This window comes from Syngnathus typhle, linkage group LG11, assembly GCF_033458585.1.
Source record: "Syngnathus typhle isolate RoL2023-S1 ecotype Sweden linkage group LG11, RoL_Styp_1.0, whole genome shotgun sequence".
NCBI lineage: Eukaryota > Metazoa > Chordata > Actinopteri > Syngnathiformes > Syngnathidae > Syngnathus > Syngnathus typhle.
This window is the reverse complement of record NC_083748.1, coordinates 14,099,683-14,120,181: the sequence shown is the minus strand read 5'-3', so window position 1 is coordinate 14,120,181 and position 20,499 is coordinate 14,099,683. Positions and strand designations below refer to the sequence as shown.

General features: G+C 45.5%; 1 protein-coding gene across 1 annotated transcript; it reads left to right on the top strand.

The window, feature by feature from the left end:
- Positions 1 to 4,782: 4,782 nt before the first annotated feature.
- Positions 4,783 to 20,405, top strand: eya2 (EYA transcriptional coactivator and phosphatase 2). The gene is made up of 16 exons (XM_061292185.1): positions 4,783 to 5,021; positions 12,009 to 12,061; positions 12,342 to 12,384; positions 12,498 to 12,625; positions 12,706 to 12,822; positions 14,335 to 14,411; positions 14,582 to 14,765; positions 14,915 to 15,063; positions 15,270 to 15,353; positions 17,446 to 17,535; positions 18,521 to 18,579; positions 18,771 to 18,931; positions 19,040 to 19,154; positions 19,341 to 19,462; positions 19,528 to 19,628; positions 19,741 to 20,405. The coding sequence occupies exons 4-16, from the start codon at positions 12,508 to 12,510 to the stop codon at positions 19,819 to 19,821; spliced, it is 1,458 nt and encodes a 485-aa protein (XP_061148169.1). The 5' UTR covers positions 4,783 to 5,021; positions 12,009 to 12,061; positions 12,342 to 12,384; positions 12,498 to 12,507; the 3' UTR covers positions 19,822 to 20,405.
- The last annotated feature ends 94 nt before the right edge of the window (positions 20,406 to 20,499 follow it).

The following is a 20,499-nucleotide window of genomic DNA, read 5'->3' as shown; positions in this document are numbered from 1 at the left end:
TCCTGCGAGGGCAAACAAGATGTGTTTATATGACGCCATGTTCAACATCACGCAGGAAGAACTTTCTTTTTTTTTGTCTTTTCAATAAGTCACAAAGGTCAACAGGGTGAATGAACTTTTGTCCTTCATCAAGCTGCTTCCTGTTCCACACCTCACAAATGAATCATCTTTCAATTTGGCACGCCGCTCGCACTCATTTGACACTTCCCAGCAGACCTTCAGCACTAAACCAGCCACACAATCTGCACATTAGAAAGGAAAAGATGGAGAGAAAACACATTTTACAACTATTAGCGTAATTGCCGACATATTTTTAAAGCTTGACAGCCGTCATTTGGACTCACGCTCTTCCTCGTCCGTCTGTCTTTTAGCAATGGGAAAAAAGCGCCAGCCGAGTTGACTGAAAGGTCAACGTGTGAAAATATAATTAGGGGTAATTAATTCTTCTCACAGGGGAAGTCCTCAGCGTTCTTGTTTGTCAGTCGACAGGCGATGATTGATGTGCGGCGAAAACGTTTTGCGCTGACTGACACACTAATCCCTCAATTTGGATCTTAACTTTAATCAGTGACTGCATCTTCCATATCTCGGTCGCGATTTCAATTTGAAAGTATTTTTCCTGCAGGAAATAACAAACCTTTTCGACTTTGTGTGGGAGATAGTAGATGTACGTTGTAGAAAACAACCTACCCACGGCGAGGGAGTATCAGCATCAGCCACCACTGATGATGATGATGACGGGCCCCCACCGAGAAAACACGCCGCATTGTGAACAATACAATAGCGCTTGTTGTTGTCAAGCTATTTCACCCCTGCCCGTGAGTCAGAGCAACCCAATACTCTCGACACGCCTCGTCTTTGTCAGCGGCAGAGAACGTGCCCGTGTTGTACGTCCCCTCGTATTCCAGCCTGCCGTGGGAACGCGCTAAAAAGCCCACGAGTGAACTTATCTCTCACCTCGGGGAGCCAAAGGGCCGCCGAGTGTGTTTTGCCGTGTCGGTTTTGGAGCGCCGCCCCCCTTTCAAGAGGCCGAAAGAAATTCTCCCAGGAGCTCATCCATCATACGAGCGAGGCAGCCTGGCTGAGTTGGGTTGTTCTTTTTTTTTTTTTGCTTGCTTGCTTGCATTCAAAAGAGGGACGATCAATCACAGGGCCAAAGCTCTAATCTTCAACCGGAAGAATCTTCACAGCACACGACCAAACCAAAAGTATCCCTAGATTACACACTAATGTCTCCATCTACTCACAAAGGTACTTCTTTATTCAGTCAGCCACCTCTGGCAATTCACCCCGCTTGCAGACTGCACAGCATCAACTGCACAGCACCATCTCCAGGCCGAGGAGCATCTTCAGGGTCGCATCCAACGTTTGACTTCCATTCTGTCCTTTCAACATGCAGGATAGTTGCTAACCTGAGCTTTACACAATCAGGATGTTCAAAAACGACAAATACGGGGAGGAAGAAAAATCTTCCAGTCCATCAGATCTGGGTCAAGTCATTTTTCTCCGTAAAGGCAGCTTCATGGGAATCCGCAGCCGCTCTTTAGTCCCTTCCCTTCCCAAGTAAGTTGCAAAGTGAGTTACACACCAAGCAGGAATGCTTGCCGAGGTTCACACAGCCACTGCGCGCACCGGCAGACGGACGGCATGAGAAAAGGCACAGAGAAACGTTAATACCTGCCCCGAGGATGTTCAATTGGATATTTCCGCGTCCGCCAAACATTCCTTGAAATGTTTATTGCCCCCGTATTACACTTCCTGCACGGGCCGAGCAAGGTGTCAAGCGGGCCGTCCAAAGACTTTCTCACGCTTCACACTTCAAACTCACTTTCCGGCTCATTTCTCAGCCCTTCTGATCGCTGATAATAACTTGATCTCGGACACTAACTATTGCCCAAGCGCTGTCGGACAGGTAGTAAGTCAACTTTTGAGCTTGTATTCGGCAAGACTAAGAAGTTGATGGTGAGGTTGAGCGACCAATCGCACAAACAAGTGAGACGAGAGAATTGTTTTCCGTCGTGTCTTTTCCAGTCTCATATTTAACAGGCGTGGTTGGGATGCACCGTGTCGCGTCCCTTTAATAGAGCGTCAAATGGAGAAAGATTGGTAATATTAGGCTGTGTATCAGAGCGGGCGGGCGGGAGGCTGCTGAGCTTTCACCCGCCCTGAACATCTGTTGTCATTTCTCTCAAATTGAACTTTTATTAGCTGGTCATTAAAGCTGCTGCGGTGGCGGCGATGGCGAAACCAGATGGCTTCTTGCTGACCTTACAACTACTTCTTTTTTTTTTACGGCCCGGGTGAAAATTGAAGCAAAGGAAGCCGTGCGCTTTATGAAATGAAGGCAATCATTTCCACATTCCAGAGACACGCGGCGGGGGGTGGGCACAGAGTGTAACGCAGAGTAGGCTCTGGTCTGCAACTCGACCTCACTGATCTATTGATGTTCCATAGCCAATATGCATGTCCTATATATTTCTTTCTTTTGCTCATGTTTGGACTGGAGACTTGTACAAGCGATACCATGAGCCGACATGTCTGACTGCCTTGTACTTGTGCCTTTATTTGTCTCGTGGCATATAACTTGCCCATGCGTTTGTTTCTATGCTCCGGCCCTCCCTTTGCCGAGCGAGCGCTGCCGTGTCACTCGGCCTCGTAACGATTAGGTGAGCTCGGCGCAACGTGCTTAACTTGTGGCATCTTAACACACGATAAATGTAAAGAGAGCGTGTGTGTGTGTGTGTGTTTGGAAAGGAAAAGGGAGTGTGGCTGCCAGCTGCCAGGATGATGGACAGATGGCCGACGGGAGGAAGAGCGAGACAATAGCGGCTTTTATTTCTCCTGCGCGCATTCCGCCGTGCTCTGCACCGACTGCCTCGGTGTCCGGGCGGCGGTACTTCCCCCGGTTTGGCGTCATTTTGCGCACGACTTCTGGAAAACATGTCGTGCGCAAGTCGAGAGATTTCCTCTTGAGCATCTCTTCAAAGGTGCTATTGTGAGGGCCATGGCATGTTTCCAATGGTAGTATTTTCAAGTGACCTTTTGAGTGTCAATGTCCCGTCTCCCTTGTACAAGCCTTTCTTCACATAGTGGAGGGCCAAAGCCAATCAAATTCAAATGGGTGAATGCAATTCTCAAAAGCCAAATGCTTGCCATTCATCCGTCAGTATTGTCCTATTTGTACTTTGCCATCATCTAGATTTCATCTTTGATTTTCTTATTGTACGTATTTTATTTGTATCTATCTTTTCTCATTGGCAGCTGCTACAACTACAGATGAAGGAAAAGCACCAAGGATCAAAAGTGCCAATTGCTATTTTGTGCTGACTCTTACTAAAAGACACGGATGACATTTCACGAGCATTTCCTTACCACTCATTTGCTCCCCTTTCCTCTTTATTTTCAGCCGAATGCGATATCCCGCCCAAGATGGGCCGCAGCGTGGAAGGGTGCAGGGATGTTAGCCAGCCTCTTCTGCTTCCTGCTGAGTGCTAGCAGGTCCAACACACCGGTGCTCGTGTTACACAATACGGCACATCCGCGCTACTGGACAAACAAGGCCGAGGGGCCGAGGGGCCGAGGGGCCGAGGGGCCGAGGGGCCGAGGGGCCGAGGGGCCGAGGGGCCGAGGGGCCGAGGGGCCGAGGGGCCGAGGGGCCGAGGGGCCGAGGGTCCGTGTCACGCCTCCTCACAATCATGACAGACAGTAGTGGACGAGCTTTTTAGATCTCTGCTTGATGAGCAGTGTGTGTGTGTGTGTGCGCGACCCGCTTTGGTAACCTCCAGGCGTGTTTGACATCTCCTCACACGTGCGCAGGTGATGAGCTCCAGGCTCTCCCTTTCAATTAAATGCAAATTGATGAAGCAGTCACATCAATGTCCAATTATTTCAACGTCAATATTTGGTGAGGAGAAACTTTCGGAGGTTGAAACTAAGGTATAAAGAAAGACGAAGATATCTGATATATGTCAAATCCCAAAATGAAGACAATAGAGCACTTTGATAGCAACTTTGTTGACAAGATTGAAGCAAATCCTCTCCAATGGCAATTTGATCCGAAATGCAATTAGACGACCATGACGACAACAGAAATGACAGCAGGTTCAAGCCAAATGTGCCATTTCACAGATTCTGGTGCTTTATCGGATTAGGACGTTTTCATGACGACAACAATAGCGGTATTTCAGAGCAAACAAACGATCCGGCAGTAACAGTAACAAGAACAGTTGATATCCAATCACAGAGGCAACAACACTTTTTTAGAAAAACACGACATTCCGACCGAGTGCAAACTACATAACCTTTATTAAACGAAAAAATAGAATGACTTTCATTTGAAAGAAATGACAGCACTTTGATAGAAAACGATTTTCATCAAAGACATTCAAGAGTATTTAAAACAAGAGAACGCTTTTAATCATTATCAATGGATTAAATAAACACACACACACACACATAAGAGACCTTTTGATAGTGTAGTTTACACTTCCATTCCATTGCCAGCACACGCACGCACGCGCGCACACATTGCTCACAGTTATTTATCACAAACTAACAAATCATTCCATCTGGCGTGTGGACGGAGAGCTTTTTGTTTGTGTAAACAAGCAGCTGAAGAGCTCTTAACCAAACAAAGATCCCAAACAAAGATTGGAGAAGAAGAGAAAAAGTGTGGCGAGGAGGAGGAGGAGGAGGAGGAGGAGGAGGAGGATGGTGCGCGCGCGCGCACTGAGAGTGGGAGGGAGGAGCAGCGAGATAAGTGCGTGCGTGCATTTACTTAACGAGACTTCCCTGTCTCTGCCAAAGCAAATACGCTTCGTGCACGCACGCATCAACGCACGCAAGCAAGCTGCGGAACGAGGAACACTCGGCTGAGGAGTGCGCGCAAGACTGCCACAAATTGCAGCCGGGCGGACGGACGGACGGACGGTTGTTGTTCTTGTTCTTGTCGTTTGTTAACGCTGATTTTTGCACATGGATATTCGGATTTGCTCCCCACGACCTCCTCGCGCAAAATGATGGTAAGCAAGCGGCCAACCCATTCATGAGTGCTTATTCATCTTTAAGTGTTGACGACAGACAATGTAAAGAGTAAAGAGCCCTTCATCCTCCTATATTGACTTTTTCTAGTGTTGCAGTGTGTCATCCACCAAATGTAAAGGCGACATCATATTTCCACAATTACTACATCATCTTACCTTCGAGCGACATTTAATTGTGGATGTTATTCATTTCCATCTAAACTATCAAATTAACAATAATAATAATAATAATAATAATAATAATAATAATAATAATAATAATAATAACAATGATTATATACACTACCGTTCAAAAGTTTGGGGTCACCCAAACAATTTTGTGACCCCAAACTTTTGAACGGTAGTGTAAATATTATTATAATAAAATAATATGAATTAAATATTATAAATTCAATTTTATATTTGTATAAGATTATATATAACCTATGAATATAAGTATACATATATATTATAAGATTTTTTTTACACGGAAGATTATATATATAATCTATAAATAATTATCTAAATAAATATATACACTACCGTTCAAAGGTTTGGGGTCACCCAAACAATTTTGTGACCCCAAACTTTTGAACGGTAGTGTATATATATATATAAATGCTTACAAATGTTTAGGTTACTGTAATGGCATCATAATGAAACATCAATGGCATCATTTATATAGACGCCTTTTATCGTTATAAATCAGAATGTTAAAAAAGACACAATATTACAATTCAGAACAATGAGCACAAATAACAAAATAGAAAAACTGATTGTGTTCAAAGGTGGAAATGATGCGTTTTTTTTTCTGGGGCAAAAATCATACAAGCGACTTTTTAATGAAAAACGTTGTAAAAGAAAGCTTTCTTTCTAGATATTTAGATTTTTATTTTTGTTATTTTTGTTTTCTAAACTTGTGTGTGTGTGTGTGTGTAAAACTTTTGTGTAAGCATACATTTATGTAACCATTTGAATCTAGGTATCGGTTAAAAGGCACTATATCAATTTATATGAATGAATGTTTTGACCCTGTTTTTGCCCTCTCCCACCCCCAATTAATTTTTATTTAATGACTACGTGTTTGGCCAAAGTGCTGATACAGACTCCTTGTAATAATCCAGTCCGTATGAAGGGCGGTTCATTTAAGGCCCATATGAGCCACCAGAGTATTTGCTCTGAGCGCAATAAACCTCAGAAGAATACAAAACACAACCCAAACACATACATTCGTTTTTGGAGGAGTGTGTGTGTGTGTGTGTGTGTTCACGTGTTGAATTTGTGGACTGACCAACATTTGGCCACACAGAAAATTGCACTCAGACTCCTACTTGACAGCCGTCCGCTTCCATGCACCGATCTTTATTTAATCAGCAGAGCGTCACTAAGCGTTTTTGTATCTCAAGTCCGCAGTAGCTCACTTGCTCTTTATCTTTATGCACTTTACAATTTATCGATATGCATTCACTCATAAGTGTCATCTATATCGTGTCATTATAAGTATTAATATTACATTGATTAAGATTGTGGCTTGAAAGGTTTTTGTCGTCTGCACAGAAATGTTTTAAAAGCAACCTACACGTAGGAGATGTATCTTATCATGAGAATAATACTGAGTACTGACTGACTGATGTAATAACATTTATTTCATAATGTGTTTAACCTTTTTCAGTAGGCCGGCTTGTTTCTATTAGTACTCCATTTGCCTTATTTTACTGCACAAGGGAGACATTGTGTTACTAGGAACTTTGGTTGATGGGAATTTTGGATTTTTCGAGTGTGATAGAAAATTGGGTGTTAAAAGCTATTTTTGAATGCAGATGCTGCATTTATTCAAGATTCAAGAGTTTTTGATTGGCCATGTTTGAGCATGCCAAACAAGGAAATTGACTTGGGTAAATCACAGCCTCTGTTCAACATTTAGGTGACTAACAACACTCAGGACGTGATGTGGAACATGGCAAATATTCTCAAACATCCCCTGATTTTAAACTCCCATGTTAATCGTTGCCCAACAAAAACGATGTATCTCGATTCTTAAAAAGCAAAATATATTTCATAGCCGCGCACAAAAAAAAACCAAACAACAACATGCAAAACGTGAAGCTATAATGATGTTGTTTATCTAGCAAATCTAGGGGACTTTTTCCAAGTTTGAAAAGGAAGCAATTATAGAACGGCAGTTGAGCATTTACCTTATCGGATATCGCCGAGTTTCACACGCTCTCATGCACTAGAAGAATGACAAGACAAGGCGACGCTTTTGCCCCACTACTTCTTGTATTTCTGCACACTCAACTTTGTCATCCAACTACTATACTAATGAGGCAACACTGTGCACTCGTGCACTTCCTTTATTAGTAGTGAAGTGCTAAAAATGTCGTATTCATCATATAGTGCTCATTTTTGTGAATGCGAGTGTACTAGTGCATGGACCTTCAACTAATATATACCACGCTAGGTAAATGCTCAAATGGCTTTCCATAAGCGTTTATAAGATCACGTTCATCTCGCTGTGACACATGCTCAAACCTGAAATCTCCTTGTATACCCCCTTCACAGACAGCTGCATCGTGGTGTGTGTAAGGTGTGCAAATACCAAAGGTGTTAGTCTACCCACTGGCTGCTGTTTGATTTAATGCTGTGGTTTGTCTCCTAATAACATCGTCAGGCCTCAAGTTTATGGAGTCTGTAGTGGGACCTACCTCCCTCCCTCCCTCCACCGACCTCCCAGCAATCAGCCAGCTCCGAGCCACACGCACACACACATGCACACACCAGCTCACCTTGCGCCCCGAAACCCTCCATAAGCCTTCATGGTTCTTATTACTGTCTCTAATAAATTGTGAATAAGCCCCGAAAAGCTCTGCTGCTCTGAGAATTCCCCATCCTGTAAGACATCCCGTCCGTCACCCCAGCAGCTTTAGCGCCCCACCCCCCTGCCTCCCCCCTCAAGAAAACACAAATTAATTCCAAAGCCCTCTGTAAGCCAAGCCTTTGTGGAATGATAAATATTTTCACAGGGAGTTCGTGCTTCCTCATTTCTTTTACATCTCACTTTGCAAATATGACTCGCTGCGTGATTCATTGCTGCGCATCATACGCTGGCTCCTCGTTCCCTCTCCCTCCAATCATACGCCACCTTGAATGATCAATGGCCTAAATTCATTTTGTTATCAGCATGGTAATGGAATGAAGATACGCATGTAGTATGTACATACACAAGTCACTAATCACTGTATAGGGAGAGAAGTGAGAATTCCCTGTACAGTTCAGTCAGAGTAATAAGTCAACTCAAAAAGAGTGTGCTTTTGGAACACTTGTCTTCTATCGAGCGCATTGAGAGCCATTCCCAACACAGCCCTGGTGTTAGCCAGGGAACACTTCACAGTCGCTCTGCTCCGTCAGCTCCGGCTCTAAATGTGTGAAAGGTGTCGTAAAGAGATTACATGTCAGCCGCAGAGCACGCTGATTCATGTCTTGTATTTAGGTAAGCAGGGCTGATTCTATAAAAGGGGTAAACGATACACAGCAATTGCAGTTAAGATAATATTTGGGAAAAGCATGGCGGCGGCGGCTGCGGCTGCTTTTTCCATTCTTTAGCCGTTTCTCATTTACCTGGATGGATGACGCTACCATGCACTTGCAAATTTGCTTTGATTTATTTGTGCTATTCATTGGCCAATGATAAGATGTCGGCGGTCTCAATGGCTATCGTCTAAACACTTTCATAGGAATTTTGTTATGGTGAACTCTTTAGTGAACAAGTAAAAAAAAGGGTTGTATTGAGCCACTTTTTGTTAATCAATTTGTTTGACAAGCGCCCCGCCCCCTCTGATCCACATTGCAGCACCTCCTTTGCATACAAACATTAACCCCCCCCCTTCCCCACCCGCATGCACAGATAATAATCTTTACTTTCCACTGAAACGTAATAAGAGGCTGTGGCTGGGGGATTATTTTTTTTAGGTGTCTGAATTTTGCTTCAGCGTTTTTTTTTTTTTCCCTCAACCGTTTTTCCTTCTTGGATTTTATAGACTCGCGCATATATGCATGTACTTATTGCATTTTGCTCCACCAGTGTGTTTTCTCTGATCATAAATTGTTAGTACACGAGCTGCTTGTATAAAAGTCATTCCAATTTGGCTTACAACTTACTCTCTCTCTTTAATGAATGAACGAGCGTCAATTAGAAGTTTTGAAAAAGAAATGTTCTTGATTACAGACACATTTTGAAAATGTTATCGCATTTTTCTGATCAGGAAAATCGATTCATCAATAACTTTTGGAGTATTATTCTGCGCTGTGTATTTAGAACATCTAATGCCGTGTGCACGTGTGTGTGTATGTGTGTGTGTGTGTGTGTGTGTGTGCGTCTGTGGGTGAGTGCGTGCGGCTAAGTGAATTCAGGAAAGCGTGCAAGTGTGCGTGCGACCTCCGTCTCTCTCCATCTGAGTGCACCAGATGTTGCTCACCTGTGAGTGGGACCACCATCTGACTGGACTGGACTGGACGGGTGGGAGGGAGGGTGCGCCGGGGCTGCCAGCTGGTCTGGTACCATTATCACTTAGCCCCTATTTCAGGGATCCTTGTCATGAATGAAACCTGGAAATCACTTGAAGGGCTTTGTTTGGACGTAGTGTTTTGCCAAGGAACGATATTGGAATGAGTTGAGAATCTTCATCTCCACAAAAGTAGTGCCTGCCTGCCTGCCTGCCTGCCTGCCTGCCTGTTATGAGCCTTTTTATCGGGGTGGGGTTTTCACGCTGGACTTGTTTATCTTGCTTCAACAGGATTTGATCTTGATTTTTCATCCCTTTGTGATTTGACTTGTTATTACGTACATATGTAAAGCAATGCTGATTTGCCTTCTTGCGTATAAAGGTTGCCTGTAGTGCCAGTTAGCGATTTGATGACTTCAGTTAGAAGGAGACAAAGCAGGCCTAAGTAGAAACGGTGTGAGATAGATTTACACCGGGTTTGTAGCAGGTTCAGCGCTCTCCGAAGATTTATTGAAACCAGTCCAAGTTGGGCCATCTTTCCGAAAGCATCTGTCGCCGCGGTGAAAGGCATTAGCGAGCCCCCCCTCTCCCCGCTTGGATAGCTCGAGGAAAAATTTGCGAGTCGAGGGATTTGTCGCCGCTTCAGCCGGTTGCTCAAGTTTTCCCTCATTGAGGGTTGATGTCAATAAACTTTCTGGCTGTTGCATTGCATGAAAAATGCTGCAATGGACCTCAAGTGTCGACGGAACAAAGAATGATGGAACTCCATCATTTAGTAGGATTTCGAACAAAAATACAATTACGCCGTTAAACGCAAGAGGAACAAGTTACAGCTGTTTTTCGAAGGTTAATGGCTGTGTTGTAAAAGTCTGCAAATCCAGACAACACTGTGCTTTTCCATGATATCTGACCAACTGATCATTTTACGAGATCGATTCACGATACAAGAATATACAATGCCAGCAACAACTCGGACCTTGAAAAACCACTTAGTTGTTGGGTGCTGGATGCACAAAGAAAACAGTGGGCAGCAGCAGCAGCAGCAGCAGCAGCAGCAGCAGCAGCAGCAGCAGCAGCAGCAGCAGCAGCAGCAGCAGCAGCAGCAGCAGCAGCAGCAGCAGCAGCAGCAGCAGCAGCAGCAGCAGCAGCAGCAGCAGCAGCAGCTGTTCCACGAGGGACTAGCACACTTGTGTTACCCCTTGTTCTTTGTCTTTCTTTTATCAGGCAAATAAAGAGGCTCTGTGCATGCTGGGGAACACACACACACACACACACACACACACACACACACACACACACACACACACACACGGGGGTGCGCACACACAGCTCCCCAATGCAGCCCACCCGTAGGGCGGTGTGTCCAAATGGAGGCTTCCAGGTGGGCTTCCATATGGCACAAGCACGGCCCGGCGGGTTCACCTTGTCAGGCCGCTGATGGAGACTTTTCAATAAAAAAGGTCAAAGTATCGATGGGGTCACTGAGGCGTATAGCCGTTTGGAGAGCTGACTCAGCACGCACGCACGCACGCACGCTCACACATGCACAAAGCAAGTAAACACAATAAAAGATGAATGAAGAATGAGTCGGCACAAGAGACTTGGCCGACTAAAATGATGAGCTTTTAAGGGCCGCAGCTGAGCAGTGAAAAAAGTAAGTACGTGATTCGTCAGTCAGCTGGGAACATATCATAAATTCACTCATTTCAAATAAAGTTGACGTTTAGATGGCAATGAGCAAGTTCTTCCCAAGCAGGTGGTCTTGAAATGTCACCACATATCAAATCAATTATCCTGGACGCAATGATCCATTGCAGGAGACTTTTTTTCTTCTTCTCCTTACATGTTTTAATAACGAAAAATAGTAGCGACATGGTAAAAGCTAAATGGAAGCTTGGACTCATGTTCCATGCTCTTTACGTGTTTTCATTTTGTCTTTCACTTTTTGACCTTCTTCCATCCACACAGTGCATCAGTGCCTGTGGCTCTCCATGCCCACGTAGTCCTTCATCTTTAACCTAATAGCATACTTACCCAAGTCAAATCCATCCGTCCGTCCAAATGGAACAAGGCGAGAAAAATCCCTATCGCGGTGAGCGTGAGACTCAGGTGAACTATTGTGGGACTTGACCTTGTGCCCCCCTCCTTCCTCTATGACCTGGCCACAGGCCTGCTGAGTTTGTTTTAGCTTGAGTTTCATCCTTCTGCCTGCCACGTCTCAGCTGAGCTTCCACTTGTCCTCCCTCCGGTCTTCCGCCGTTCCCATGGTTTCTCGCAGGACTCGCCCTTAAGCAGGAAATGTCTTTGGGATCACACACACGCCTTTGTCAATGTAGAGTGTGTGTGGGTGTGGGCGTGTGTTACAAAGCGGTGCAGCTGATGTCAAGAGGTTTCTGAGCAGACCTCCCTTGCACTTTGACATGTGCAAGGGGTCCTGGTTGTTTCTCAGAGATTGACAGATTAACTTTTTGTGCTCTTTCAACAGGAGCCGTGCTAACAGGAGGCAAAAGTGGACCGGGCTCTCTCTTTCGACAACAGGTGAGACCTTGCTTGACAAGTGGGAGGCTACAGTAGCAGTTCATTTGTGCCTCCCAATGTAGCAGAACTATTTTATTTTTACAAACTTGATGATTTGAGTTACCCATCTTTAATTAGAGTTGCTGATGCTCTAAGAGTGCACTTGCTTGACTTGTGTGCGGGCAGCGCGTGACTACCCTGTTGTCGCAAATGGACGGATGGAATATTGATCCATTTGTTTATTCCGTTTGTTTTTGCATTGATCGTGTGAACCTGTACTTAATCCTGGTGTTTTTTGCAGGGCTTCTCATTGTTGAGTGGAAGCTCCTTCAAAGCCTCAAGTGGTGAGATTTGGATCAAGTTCATTTCTGTCTCCAACCTCTTTACCATAGCACGGCGGCAAAGTTTGTCGATGGTCTCCATCCCAATCTTGAGGTTTGACTTCCGATTTCTCCAGCTTGACTTTTATGGCGGACGGCACGATGGCGGCGTACGGACAAAGCCAGTACAGCCCCGGCCTCCAAGCCGCCGGAGCCTACAGCCCTTACACGCATCACACGCAAGGCTACACGGTGCCATCCTACAGTGAGTGTGCACCGAACCAAAGTCACATTCAGTTCTGAATTGAAAGTCATCAAGTTGTCTCTTTTCTTGTGCGCGCACAGACATCAAGACAGAGGAGGGCCTGAGCCAGTCGCCAGGCCAGACGGGGCTTTTGGGCTACTCCAACTTCAGCAGCGCCCCCGCCGCTCAGAGCATCTACGGCTACTCGCACGCGCACGGTGAGCATGCACGCTTCCACGCTGGCTGCATCGAGCCACCGTCCGAGCTGGAAGTGGTCGCCATGAGCGGCTTTGCTTTGCTTTGCTTTGGAAACAGCCTCCGTCTCCCTCCTCACCTCTTGTCCCGGTTCGCGTGACCTCCCGGCGGCCGGCCGGCCGGCCGGCCGGCCTCCCACACCTGTTCCCCATTAGCTGCGGTCTGGACTCTTGGCGTCAAACATCTCCATGTCCCCCCCCCCCCCCCCTCCCGGCCATACTGAGCCCACCTCCTCCTTTCTCAGGGTCAGTCCACGCCCCCGTGGTCCCGCTCAGGCCAACAGCACAACAGGCATGGCGAGGACGGAGGGAGGGAGGGAAAGTGAGAAAACAGACAGAGAGGGAAAGGACTGGATGGAGTGAGGAAAACAAAAGAGCTTCAAGAGGCTCCCATCAAAATGTCGCTCGCACACACCCTGAACCCCGAGACTTTGAAAGCAGTGTGAAATTGACCTGATGTGCGACAAGGGACATTTCCTTCCGTTGGTCAGTTCGTCTTTTCTTTTCTTTTCTTTTGTTTCTTTTACGAGTGGCCAGCCAACCACCGGCAATTTGCTTTGCCGCGACTCCAAATGCGAATCCATGGTTTGGCAACGTTGCAGATGTTACGGCCATTTGATGAATTGGCATGACTGAAATGTCATACTGCCACATTTGTCCTTTTCCACGTCTCTTTTCTTTTGTGGAGGAGACACATGTCAGACATTATGCAGGAATGTAAATATTTCTCTAAACACACAGACGGACGGACGGACGGACGGCACAAAGCCTGCAATGCAAGCACGTTGCCTTCCAAAGCAACAAAAATGATGTGTGTGAATATTTGATTGTGTTAATGAACAACACGGTCATAAAATGTCTCAGATGTTTGCGGGGTGTCTGAAGTTGTCCTTGTGGGACTCATTTCTTTTATGTGTTTACGCTTTTTTTGCTCCAAATCTTTTTGGAAGATCGTTGAGGGACTTCCAGTGACTCATTGTTTGGTAGTCATTTGCCAATTATTAAAGCGAGAGTCAGGATTTGAACGAGCGATGGTGTTGTTAGTATTGCATCCGAAATGGATTGCTATGAGGGAAGACCAAGTTGAGATTATTTCTAACAAAGATGCCGACACTCTGGGCCCATTTCCAGGCCCGGCCCGGCCCGGCCCGGCCCGGCCTGCCTTTGAGCTTGCAAAGCAAAGGCAGCTGCTGTCATAAATCCTCCAAAGTGCTCTCTCACCGTGTGAATCTACACACCTCCCATCACAAACACAAACAAATGTGGCAATTCTTTCCATGTGCGGAGGTGAGAAGATTGCAAGAGATACAATCCATCTGAGAAGCGGGAGAGAAAATGAGCTGCCTGCCCTGACTTGATTAGAGAAGCACCTGCGTGGTTATTGTTGCGTGTCAAACATAAATTCCCCCCCCCACCATCAATGTTATAAATGATGACTGATCACAATCTTCATTTGAAACTTGGGTGCTTTCTCAGGTGGAGGCATTTCCCCGGGCATTTTCCAAGGCGGCCACGCCATCTCCACCTCTACGCCATTCAACCCCACGCAGCAAGTGAGTGTGTCCTCCATATGTCCTCAAATGTCATTTTCAGAGGTACGAATCATTTTGCAGTTGACAAATGGTCTTCCTCGAATGGAAAAAAAAAGCGGAATGATATCAAAATACGTATTTTGTAATTTTATCCCCCACTTTGTTTGTGTGTGTTCATGCTTGTATGGCAGGAGTTTTCAGCCTATTCCAACTACAGTCAGAGTCAATACTCGCCGTATTACAACTCGCATCACTACAACAGCCCGTACCTGAGCAGCAGCAACATCAGCCCCGCCTCCATCAGCACCCCGTTAGCCTATCAGCATCTGGAGCACAGTGTCATGTTCCCCAATCACAGCCCAGAGTCTCACACGGGTACGTACGTAGGTGTGCCGCGATACATGGATATGCAATGACATGAAGTGCCTCAATGGTGTATCAAGTGAAGCTTAGACAAGCCCGATTGGATTTCCCGAACTTTTAGGAGGTATTGCATGTCAGTGTGTTTTGTGTCCCCCCCCTAGGAGAATACCAGCCACCGCCTAGCCCCCCCACTCCAGGTAAAGAGGAGAGCGAGAGGGGCACCGTGTCCATGCGGAGGGGCTCCGACGCCAAGTTGAGGGGGAGGAAAAAAGTCACTGACCCGGCGCCACCTTTGGATGCTGACATTGAGGTAAACATCTTGCAACCAACCAACTAACCAAGTGACCGACCTGCCATCCGTCCATCCGTTCATGCGTAATAAGCCTTGTCGATTTGGAATAATCTGTCAAAAGAGATGTTTGAGGAACACGAGGGTGCTTTTGTTTTTGCCTTTCCCCACACAGCGCACTCTGTTCTTCTGAGGTTAATGCTACAACGTGTGTTATTTCACTGCAGCGGGTGTTTATCTGGGACCTGGATGAAACCATCATTATTTTCCACTCGCTCCTCACGGGGACCTTCTCCTCAAGATTTGGCAAGGTACCATCACAACACGCACCTCTTTTAAAACCAACCCACCCGCTCCCTTTTCAAACTTTCCTTCACTGACATTCACGTGTGAAATATTTCAGCGACGGTTAGTTGTTGAACTGGCAAAAACAATTGTACAACTAATGGGTTTCATAAAATGGAAAATGTACCCATAAATAGAATCATACATATCAATCAATCAATACATATGAGTAGCGAATGTTGGCTATATGCATATCCTGCAGTGGACATTTGTGAAGCGTTTCACACGCTGGCTGGCTGGCTGGCTGGCTGGCTGGCTGGCTGGCTGGCTGCCTGCTTTGCGTTGTTTCTTTTCATAACGCAGCTTGTTTAGCTACGCCGGCTTCCTGCAGTATGATTGACAGCCAGCAGGACGTTTTACATAACACGGGAGCGACCGAGGGGGTGCGGAGAGTGGTGCGTTTCTTGCTATTGGCCCCAAATGTGGTGTTTTGAATTCTCACGGTCCCCCTGCAGCTCGACGCAAGGCTGACGGGGGTTTGACAGCCGGCTCGGTCGGTAATGGCCTCATGCTGCATGCTGTTATTATTATCCTTCTCTTTTCCTCTTCCGTTTTTTTGGTTGTTTTTTTTTTCCACCTCACCGAACCTTCGGTAGAGCAGCAGAAGAACAAAAAATGGCCTGCAGAGTGTTGAAATGTGACTCGTATTCCAAAAATTCCTGATTAGTTCCTAGAGCCCAAACCCGTCTCCACTGGAACCTGCACCAACGCTTACTTGGACTCAAGTCAAACCTTTAACGGCAATGTCACTCGGTTGAGCCAAGGCCCCCCCCCCCCCCCCAAATGCATCCATGTACTTGTCAGACATTTGTTAGTTAGTCTCCATGAAGCAGGAGGTATGATAAGAAATCACTCCACTCAACACAATTTCAAAACCAATGACAGCTGGAAAAAAGTTGATTGTAAATAAATAAATATGATCAAATTGAAAACAAATCAACTTTTCCAATGTCTAAAAGTACAAAGAGGTGTTTTTTTCAGTAAATAGAAACAAAAGTTCTTACAAATGGAAAAAGAAATAAACATACTACCTTGTTTTTCTCTGAATGCCATTTCATCTTTTGGCCACAACCCCCTCCCTGTGTGTGAGTCTTTTCAAATCTTTCTTCTTCGGGATTATCAAAGAAAGGCTTTTATATGTGTGACAGGGTGATTACGGATAATCATTCCAATGATTAGAGGAGAGGAGCAATCCCTTGTTAATCCTTCAGCTCCGCCTCCTTCATCCTTAAGGGCATTCATCTCTTCTTCTTCTTCTTCTGCATTGTGATGTGCCCTCCTCCCTTAACATTATTTCCATCATTGCCTCTTCATTTGTACATACAGAAGGGTTTATTTTCTAATTGGGTCATTCTTTCTGAGACTTGGCTTGTGAATGTGCTAATCTGGCGTTCACCTTTTGCCCCCGCCCGCCCCGCCCCGCCCCACCCTGCAAGTGCGCCGCACATCTGCGCTCACAACTGCTTTTGTCATCTCGGGTGGCGACGCGCCCACGCAGCTTTCTTGAATCGATTTTGCTGTTGTACAAAGAACATGGCCATATTTCACTACGCTTGGCAAACTGTCAATTTGTTGTAGATCGTTTTCGATCGATCGATCGCTGCACAGAATATATGATGCGATTTCAGTTCATTTGTCCAATAACGCTTCCTGCAAATTGACAAAAATGGAGTCAAGTGCACGTCATTGGGAATAGTGTGTAAAACATAAATTGATAAATGGGCAATGTGTGAAGGTGTAAATGAATTCATCCTGGCGCGTCGAGATAACGCTAAGAATCAGAGAAGCGTTGAAGCAGATTCACACTTGCCAGGTGACATTCAGCCAATGGACAACAGACCCGACACAATTTGGCAGCCTGCACCGGCCGGCCGGGAACATTTGTCAAGATGAACGATTGCTCATCCAATCAGATTGAGACCACGAGCGTCGGAATAATTCCAAGGCTGTCGGTCTGCTGCAGATTTATTTGTCATTAAAGAGTGCAGGTGGTTGTGTTTTTTTTCTTTTTTGCAGAAGTGAATCCTCCCCTTCATTTAGCTTCTGATCTGGTTGCAGGATTCTTCCAAAGCGGTTTCACTGGGATTGTGGATGGAGGAGATGATCTTCAATCTGGCCGACTCGCGACTCTTCTTCAACGATTTGGAGGCAAGTTGGGATTCTTTTCTAAAGAATCACCTGAAATAAATACCTCCAGAAAAGTCTTTTTCAAATGATCATCAATGCAAACTTTATTGATCATGTTGCATAGTTCATGTTAATAAAATGTTCATTTAATAATAGTAACAAAATGAATTAAAGCGGCATGTACAATAATGAATATGAAATATAAAGATAACAAAAGCACAGTTAAAGAAAAGTGCATTTCACGTAAGTGTGGAAGGTTGGCCCCCTCTAGTGGTACAAAACTGCACTGAAATAAATAGACTTCATAGTTTACAAGCTTTACATTTTCCTTCATTGTGTGTCTTTTTATCTACGTCTACTGAGTTTATTTTAAATTTCTATTTGACAAGATTAGAAAACGTGAGAGGAAAACAAGTCACTATTTATTATTTTATTACTCCTTTTGGATTTGATTTATGCAAATCCACATTTTTTTTTTCTCCTCAACATTGCTCATTGGATATCACTGTCAATGAAAACTGCAGCAAGTTTTGTTATGTTTAGTATTAGCCGCTAAGCTTCTACCTGTAAAACAATGAATTACAATTCATGCACATTCAGGTCATGAATGAAGTGTAGGAGTGACAGGAACATTAGCGGAGAAGTGACTGAAGGCACGGACGGGAAAGGAGCCAACTAAGCCATTTGCGAACCCGTTCTTCGCTTTTCTCATTGTTTTCAGGCTTGACTTAAATCTCTTAATCAGCGACTGCTTTTAAGGTGCAATTAGCTGCTCTCGGCCTTGTCAGCGCTCGCAGCCTGATAATATGGCTGTCAAGAAGGGCTTCACCTGCACATCACATTCACAAAATGGATTGTATTTTCACTGCCAAGGAAAATGAGCTGGCGAACAAGACAACCGGAAAAATAGGTTTTGTCTGTTTGTCTCCTTGGAGTTGCAATGTGCTTTTATTGAGATAATAGTAAGAATAATCTTTTGTCTTTCCACATTTGTGCCTTTTGTTAGGAATGTGACCAGGTTCATATTGATGACGTGGCGTCGGACGACAACGGTCAGGACCTGAGGTATGGACGTTTGCTTTATTTCTCTCCACTTATTGCCGTTGAGCATGAAATGAGCTCTTCATTTGCGTCCCCGTATGGAAATATGAGGAACTTGCACACATATCAGTCTGTGTTAAACAATGTAGTGAAGCAGCAGCAGCAGCAATTTTGAATGAGTGCTATTTCTATGAAGTGGCCCGTTTGCATTGCAGCACATACAATTTCACGACGGACGGCTTCCAGAGCCCGGCGGGGGCCGGCTCCCTGTGCCTGGGCTCGGGCGTCCACGGAGGGGTGGACTGGATGAGAAAGCTGGCCTTCCGATACCGGCGCGTCAAGGAGATTTACAACGCCTACAAGAATAATGTTGGCGGTAAGGACTTTGGAATCCTTTCCGTCCACTACGGCTTGGAAAGGCAATGATGACCAATGTCCACTGCCCCTTCTCATATTGATGCTTGTATCGCCCCATGGTGGTCAGGTTTGCTAGGCAGTCCCAAGCGGGAGGAGTGGCTCCAGCTGCGGCGGGAGATGGAGGTCCTCACCGACCTGTGGCTCACTCAAGCGCTCAAAGCTCTGGCCCTCATCAGCACCAGGTCACTTCACCGACGTTGTCTTCACCGAGCTTTTATTGAGTGTTTGAAAGCCCAACCCTAGTAGCAGTAACCCTAAGCCTAAGCCTATGTATAGGTTAAAGGTCACATCAATGATGAAGTATTTCTCTTATTCAATCTTTATTTCTAATGCAGACTGTGAATTAAATAGAGTCAATGTGCTCTCAGGCCCAACTGCGTGAATGTCTTGGTGACCACCACCCAACTGGTCCCAGCCCTGTCCAAAGTGCTACTGTACGGTTTGGGGGCCGCCTTTCCCATCGAGAACATCTACAGCGCCACCAAGATCGGTGAGTCCAACAAATGCATCCTCGTTGTTCTCTTTTCTTCAAGTGCTGACGTCTTATTTTGGCAGGCAAGGAGAGCTGCTTCGACCGTATTTCTCAGAGGTTTGGCAGGAGAGCCGTCTACGTGGTGGTCGGAGACGGAAGCGAAGAGGAGACGGTGGCCAAGAAGGTGAGGCTCGTTCAAATGTGGCACGGGAAGGAATTGTAGAAATGATAAAAATACAATTGGATGACATGGAACGGAGTGGATGCGTGAGAACGCTTCCTTTGTGCGTCCTTAGAAGAACATGCCATTCTGGAGGGTGTCTTGCCGGGCCGACCTGGAGGCTCTGAGCCACGCGCTGGAGCTGGACTACCTGTAGGCGGCGTCAAACCTCCGCTACAAGCGACACCAGGAACTCTTGAACCAAATATGACTGATGATTCCCAGTCAGTGTCGCTGAGTCGAGTTGACGGTTGGTAGTGACCAAAAGACGTGGCTAGAGGACCAAAGCTTAGCGCTAACCCCAGGGAACTTCTGCAAATGCCTTTTTTTCTCCTTCGTCTGTGTCTCTTTAATTCAATTCATTTGGGATCATGTCTCTGGATTGGATTTTTCATTCAAAGACAGATAGATAGACAGATAGACAGATAGATAGATAGAGTTTGGCTTGGGGCAGGGCAGCATACCTAGAGGCTATGAAAAATACAAGCGGTTGATTAAATGTGAGCTATTTATTGTCCGTCATGAAATTGCCTACAAAGAAAAGTGAAGAGAGGAGATGGTATTTCTTCGGCTTCCTTCTTCTGGGATGTGAATGTTTTCAACCCTCCTTAATGGCCTCTTGTGTCAATTCCACAGACTGCCGCATGTGCCTGTCAGCTTAGCTATGATGATGTGTATATAATGCTTTTGTGCTCCTTGTGCTCGTTTTGACACATTAAAAAATAAGTTAATTGCGCCGTATGAGGGAGGACACTCTTCATTTCGCACCTCAACACAGAGGCAACCGTGGACTGGCCGAAATATGAACCTGTGAAAGCTGCATTGAAACATGTCG